This window comes from Rhincodon typus, chromosome 13, assembly GCF_021869965.1.
Source record: "Rhincodon typus isolate 14 chromosome 13, sRhiTyp1.1, whole genome shotgun sequence".
In the NCBI taxonomy this organism is placed as follows: domain Eukaryota; kingdom Metazoa; phylum Chordata; class Chondrichthyes; order Orectolobiformes; family Rhincodontidae; genus Rhincodon; species Rhincodon typus.
Window position 1 is genome coordinate 54,620,876 of NC_063344.1, and position 7,595 is coordinate 54,628,470.

The 7,595-nt window shown below is 40.4% G+C and overlaps 1 protein-coding gene across 1 annotated transcript; it reads right to left on the reverse strand.

Moving 5' to 3' along the window:
- Positions 1-5,110: 5,110 nt before the first annotated feature.
- Positions 5,111-6,022, reverse strand: LOC109914775 (G-protein coupled receptor 55-like). Its single transcript, XM_020514385.2, has one exon. It carries the CDS (start codon positions 6,020-6,022, stop codon positions 5,111-5,113), a length of 912 nt encoding a protein of 303 aa, XP_020369974.1.
- Positions 6,023-7,595: the final 1,573 nt, after the last annotated feature.

Here is a 7,595-nt window from a genome sequence, read left to right on the forward strand (position 1 = left end):
GGTGGCATCGTTGTGGCACTGCAGGAGGCCCAGGATGGACATGTCGTTTGAGGAATGGGAGGGGGAGTTGAAATGGTTCGCGACTGGGAGGTGTAGTTGTTTATTGCGAACCGAGCGTAGGTGTTCTGCAAAGCGGTCCCTGAGCCTCTGCTTGGTTTCCCCGATGTAGAGGAAGCCACACCGGGTACACCCGAAGGTTGCAGGAACAGCAACTCATATTCCGCTTGGGAACCCTGCAGCCCAATGGTATCAATGTGGATTTCACAAGCTTCAAAATCTCCCCTCCCCCTACCGCATCCCAAAACCAGTCCAGCTCGTCCCTGCCTCCCTAACCTGTTCTTCCTCCCACCTATCCCCTCCTCCCACCTCAAGCTGCACCTCTATCTCCTACCGACTAACCTCATCCCGCCCCCTTGACCTGTCCGTCCTCCCTGGACTGACCTATCCCCTCTCTAACTCCCCACCTACACTCACCTTTACTGGCCCCATCCCCGCCTCTTCGACCTGTTTGTTTCCTCTCCACCTATCTTCTCCTCTATCCATCTTCTATCCGCCTCCCACTCTCTCCCTATTTATTTCAGAATCCCCTTCCCCTCCCCCTTTTCTGATAAAGGGTCTAGGCCCGAAACGTCAGCCTTTCTGCTCCTATGATGCTGCTTGGCCTGCTGTGTTCATCCAGCGCTGCACCTTGTTGTCTCGGATTCTCCAGCATCTGCAGTTCCTACTATCTCTCATTTCCAAATCAGGTTGCTCTGCGCAACTTGGAGATAAATTCTGTAAATGGTGTCTCTACACATCTGCACCCCCTGGTGGTGAATGTCACAAGCTTAGAAAGTGTCAGAAAGATAGTTCTGGATAGATGTTTTTTTCCAGCATACAGAGACACCACTAAGGAAATTACAGATACAGCAAGGGGACAGTGTAATGAAAACTTCTATCTATGGTATGTGCAGAAAGACCTTGCCAACATATTTACATAAAATAACAAACTTCACAGATTTCTGCAGTAACTTTTGTTTTTACAAGTCTAAAACATTTGTAGGTCTAAAGAGCTTATTTTTGGTGTTATGTGACTTGCTGTCAGTGACCTAATCGATTATTTCTCGATTTCATCTTTAGGCTGATGGTAAAGTGCTTTTCAGGAGAGCAGAATGTAACAGGTGAAGTACAGCAATGATATGTGCTTGTGTCTCAGCTATTTAAAATTTATCAATTACTTAGTAAATGGTATGAAAGAAAAGTGTTCATATTTGATGACAGCACAAAACGAGATAGGAAATCATGCTGTGAAGAGGACAGATATAGGGAGAGTCTGAATAGACTGGGGCTTTTTCTCCTTGGAGCGTCAGAGGTTGAGCGGCAACATTAGAGAGGTTTATAATATCATAAGGGGAATGGATAGGGTGAATAGACAAGGTCTTTTTCCCAGGGCAGGGGAGTTCAAAACTAGAGGGTATAGGTTTAATGTGAGAGGGGAAAGATTTAACAGGGACCTGGGGGGCAACTTTTTCATGCAGAGGGTGGTGGGTATATGGAAGGAGCTGCCAGAGGAGGTGGTGGAAGCAGGTACAATTACAACATTTAAAAAGCAACTGGATGGGTATATGAATAGGAAGGAGTTACAGGGATATTGGCCAAATGGGACTGAATCAATTTAAAATATTTGATTGGCGCAGGTGAGTTTAACAGAAGGGTCTGTTTCCATGTTGTATAACTGTACAATTGTACAAAGGGACTGTGAAAGGATTTCATAGAATCCCTACAGTGTAGACATAGGCTATTCAGCCCATCAAGTCCATACTGACCCTTTGAAGAGCACTCCACCTACACCCCTACCCTTTACCTTGCATTTCCCATAGCTAATCTTTCTAACTTTCACATCTCTGGGCACTATGGGCAATCCATCTAACCTGTGCATGTTTGGACTGTGGGAGGAAACTGGAGCACCCAGATAAAAACCTGTGCAGACGTGGAGGGAATATGCAAACTCCACACAGACAGTTATCCAAGTCTGGAATTGAACCCCAGCCCCTGGCACTGTGAGTTAGCTGTACTAACCACTGAGCCACCATGCCCAAGTATATGACTGAGTAGAAATAGTAGTTAAAATATAATGTGGGGAAGTATGAAATTAACACTTTAGTAGGAAGAATAGAAAAGCAGAATAATTTTTAAGAAGGTAGAAATCCAATGAATGTTGGATTTTAAAGTGATTTAGCTGTTTTTGTATTTAGATCGCAGAGACTTAATATGCAGATACAGCAGACAGTAAGGAAGGTCACTATTACATTATCCTTTATCACAAAGAGGTTTGCAGTTTAAGAGTGTGAAATCTTACTGCAATTATAAAGTGCTTTGGTGAAACCACATACAGAGCACACTGTACAGTTTTCATCACCTTATCGAGTCATAGAGTCATACAGCACAGAAACAGACCCTTCAGTCCAACCAGTCCATGCCGAATGTAATCCCAGCCGAACTAGCTCCACCTGCCTGCTCCTGGCCCATATCCCCCCAAACCTTTCCTATTCGTATATCCATCCAAGTGTCTTTTAAACATTGCAATTGCACCCACATCCACCAGTTCCTCAGGAAGTTCATTCCACATGTGAACTATCATCTGTGTAAAAAAAATGCCTCATGTCTTTTTTAAATCTCTCTCCTCTCACCTTAAAAATGTACCTGCTATTCTTGAAATTCCCCATTTTAGGGAAAACACAACCGCCACCAACTTTATCTATACCTCTCATTATTTTATAACCTTCTATCAGATCACCTCTCAATCTCCTACACTCCAGTGAAAATAGTCCCAGCCTATCGAGGCTTTCCTCTAAAGTCAAACATTCCGCACCCTGCAACAACCTGGTAAATCTCCTCTGAACTTTCTCCAGCTTGATAATATCCTTCCTACAACTGGACGATGTAAGGAAGGATATATTTGCCTTGGATCAAATATAGTTCACTACTCTGACTCCTGGAAGGAGAAGGCTTCCCTATGAGAAGAGATTGGGTAGAGTGGACTAATGTTCTCTGGAGCTTAAAAGAAAGTGATATGTAATCATTGGAATGACAATAGGAGAAAAGGAATCATCAGCCATGCTATAATTGAAAGTAATGCTCTTTAATCACAATGCTTTACAGTGACAAGGGGTGGCACAGTGGTTAGCACAGCTGCCTCATAGCACAAGGGACCTGGGTTTGATCCCAGCCTCAGGTAACTGCACCTGTGGGGTTTGCACATTCTCCCTATGTCTGCATGGCATGCTCCAGTTTCTCCCACAATTCAAAGATGTGCATATTAGGAGGATTGGCCATGCTAAATTGCCTCCAGGGATGTGTGTATTAGATGGATTTCAGGGATTGGGTGGGATGCTCTACAAAGGGTTGGTGTAGACTTGATGGGCTGAATGGCCTGCTTCTACACTGCAGGAATTCTAAAACAACCCTACAGAGTAGATGCTGAGAAACCACTTCCTTTTCCTAGAGACTCTAGAACTAGACTAATGAAAAGAGGGAAGAAATTTATAATTGAGGTAAGGGGAAATGGCTTCACTGAAGAAATTCTCTAGCCCAGAGATCTATGGATGTTTAATTTAATACCGAGATTGACAGTCGTTAGGGAATGAAAGGCATTAAGGAACAAGTGGATTGGGCAATAAAATGGAATTGATGCAAATGTTCTGCCATGATCTTATTGAATGGCAGAGCAGGCTCAAGAATCCTGCTCCTATTTCTTATATTCTTTTATTCTTCATCCCCATTCTTAAAGAGTCTTTCATCTTGCATTGATAGATAGAAAAAAATAACCATAAATCATGTTATGGTGTGTTTTAATATATGATGTTTAAATAAGCTGGTTCTGAATTACCCTACAAAACTTAATTTGCTCTTTTGAAGCGCTTTGAAGTATTTTACTGAAATAGTCATGTTTATACATGCAAGTTATTATTAAAACATATTCATTGCAACACTTCTATCGCTATTAACATGAAGCCACAACACTGGCCAAAGTGCATCTCAAATGCAAGAGGTAACAAAGACTAAAGGTCATCAAGGGTGACTAGGACAATTTTATTTGACCATATCAACTATATCAAAGTAGTGTCATTGTACTGCACTGATAAAGTTTAACAAAACTGAAACTACAACATTCATCTTGTTGATAAATATCATTGTATTTCAATATTTACTCAGTTAACACAAGTACAATGGCATAAAACAAAAGCAAAATTGTACAAAGTTTGGTAATCTGAGGCATGATCAGAAAATGTTGAAAATAAACTGCATGTCAGGCAGATTCTGTGGACAGGGAAAATAAAAAAAAAAGAAAAAATGTTAGCTAGCTAACAGGTTTTAAAGTACATGAGGAGGGAAAAATAAAGACAACAGGGCTGCTATCTCACTGGAGGAAGAGATGACTGGTGCAAGCTTAACTTGAGGGTCATCATGCTTCAGGTGAGGGGTGAGGTTAAAAAAGCAGAACCTTTGTGGTAACCTCAGCTGGTGCATGAATTGAAGCCATACTGTTGCTATTACTCTGCATTATAGAGCAGCTCTCCAGCCTACTGAGCTACTTTATATGAACAGCTGCTATTTAAACTTATCCTTTGCAGGATCTAACAGCTCTTTCGATGACTGCTTATATATCTTATACTTTACAGTAATCACAATTTCAACTGCATTGACTAACCAAACCTACACATTCATTTCTCTGATTCACTTACAAATGCAATTCAGATTATTGTATTGAAAGCAACCAGTTAAACTGATTTTTCAATTAATTTTACATATCACACAACTACACATCCAATGTGTGTGAATCATTGGAAGACAACCAATGCTGCTAATAATCTGGGCCTAAGACTTCCTGTTATCATCTTTTTGGAACAAAGTTCAATGAAAACAAATCCCATTTGTTTCAGCAGTTCACTTTTTTCCAATCCAACATCAGCAATATCTGCACAAAGGTATCAATATACATTGAATGAATTATTCCAAAAGGTTTCTTTTATTATCCATTAATTTTCATGCAAGGGCTGTAACCAAAGAGGCAAATGATGATTTTAAATTCATGTAACTAAGGTAAGAAGAGGAAAATGAAGTCAAGAAATCAACTTGTATGAGTTGAATTAGTATCCACAATGATCTTGATCCCTGATTTCCAGAAACTCTTAATGATTACATAGTAGTACATTCCATCCAGGCAGCAATGTATGGTTGCAAAATGTTGAGTGATCTGAAGACTGATTCGCAGAGGTGCCAAGCATTCAGTTATATAGCCCTTCTTTGCTAAGAAGTACAATAGCATGGCTATGTGATAAGGTGTAAAGCAGAAAAGGAAGGTGACCAGATTTGTAGTGATAATATTCATAGATGTCCTCATGTTCATATCATCTCTTTCTTCATGTACTCTTCGTAATGTTCTGATGATCTGAATACTACAGAAAGACACAGTAACTGCAGAAATTAAAAAGATAACTTCCATACTCACAGGAATGGCATCGTTTTCCCAAAATGCATCAAATTTTGCAAAACACTTTTTCATTGTCTGATTGTTTTCAGGATGGATGTAATTTGGAATGCTTGCTGACCAGATACAAACCCACATCACAGTGCAGGCGATGACGGCTTTCTTTGGTGACCTGAGCATTTGTGCCAGAAAGGGATGTTTGATAGCGATGTAGCGATCCAGTGATATCAGCGTTATTAACAGGATCGTCCCGTAGGTGTTCACAAAGTACAGGGATTCCAGAAACTTACAGAACATTGCTCCCAGGTGCCATTCATCTCCATTCATCTGCTCAGCATGGATTTTGAAAGGCAGAGAGAAAAGCAGAAATATGTCAGAAAAACTCAGATTAATCATGTAGATTGTAGATTCGATCAACTTCTTTGATTTGGTGCAGAGTATCCAGAGTGCAACCAAATTAATAGTCAAACCCAGGATGAACGTTGGTATATGAACCACATACTGAAATGTCTTCACGAATTGCAGGCTTGTTAGGTTGCTCAAATTACTCATAGTTGCTGAAAATATAAAAGGCTATACAATTACTTTCGCAACATTTGACTTAGTTAATAATGCTTTACTTTTCACTTGAACTTGCAGTAATTTTCTAGTCTGTACAATTTGAGAGAATAAATGTCATTAAATTAAATCTGAAGCTATACCTACAATATATTGTAGGAATTTGAATGTACTTGTTGAGACTCCTCGAGTTATATCTGTTAACAGTACTGGCCACATCCTGTACTACGTAAATGTCAGAAAGACTGCAAGAGCATCTCTACCATATTCTGAAGTAAGGAGTGAAAAATTATCTATGACAGAACTTTTAGCTGTTAAACAGTGAAAGAGTGTGAAAAATTTCAAAATGTGGCCTTGTTCCCTTGTGGTTGGAGAATTTTTCATTTATATATCCTTGAAGTGTCACTTACTATGGTAATATGGAGGCCATTTACTGGGTTCATAATCAGAAGCCTGTTGTAATGGTCTGGAGACATGAGTTCAAATCCCCTGACATTAGTGGCAGGATTTAAATTCAGTTAATTAAATACATCTACAATATAAAGATGGTATGAGTATTGGTGAAACTACCTGACTGTTATAAAATTCTGTCTGGCTCAGCAATAATATTTAGGGGATGAAATTGAGTATCCACACTGATTTATATGTGATTCCACGTCTCCTCTTGTCTGGATTGTTACACACAGTCTTTTAGTGAAAGTGACTTGCCATAGGAATTGAGAATGTCTTGTCTTGTGGGAGCAGCTAGAACGCAGGGTCATTGTTTCAAATAAGAGGTTGCCCATTTAAGCCAGAAATATTAAAAGATTCTACTGATTTTTTTAAAAAAAGAGTTAACATCGTGAATATTGATTCTATAATAAAATGGGTCTGGAGAATTACTAATGCAAAATAAGGTGAAGGCAGATGAATTGAATAGCTATTTTGCATCAGTCTTCACTTGAAAAGATAAAAATAACATCCCAGAAGTAGCTCTGAATCATGAAATGGAAATGATGGAAGAACTCAAGCAAATTGCAATCACCACGAAAGTGTAACTGATCAAACAGTTGGAGCTGTGCTCTGTATGTCCCCATGCACCTTGGATGTCATCTTAAGATCTTAAAAAAAAAGTGCAGGATCTACATTTGCTGGTCTTAGGGCGTTGTAGCAAAAAATATATGAAGTAGCCATTTGCAAAGCCGAGCTACTTTTAATTTGCCACCATTTCATTGCCCATTTGCTACGCATGCAGGGTGAGGGTGCTTAGGGGCAAAGCTGGATACAGGAGAACCAGGACTGATGGTAAACCCAGAAGCTGCAGCAGGACGCTGGAGTTGATGAGGAACACCCATCCCAGGGCCAAGCCACTGCCCCAGGGCCCCTCAAGATGCATGAGTTGCACAGAAAACTTAGTTTCTCAGCCCCAACTCCATGTCTTGGGGATGAGTAAGGCTCAGTGCCAATGCAGACTCTTATATCCCGGGCCACTGTGACTGAATTGCCAGATGCTGGAACAGGACCTAAGGACAGTAGGAGTAGGACCTATCCTCCCCTGGTGGCTGCGAAAGTCATTGCCACATGAAAA

What these genes read in the sequence shown, in the direction of transcription:
- LOC109914775 (XM_020514385.2), bottom strand. Translation starts at nt 6,022, where the DNA reads ATGAGTAATTTGAGCAACCTAACAAGCCTGCAATTCGTGAAGACATTT.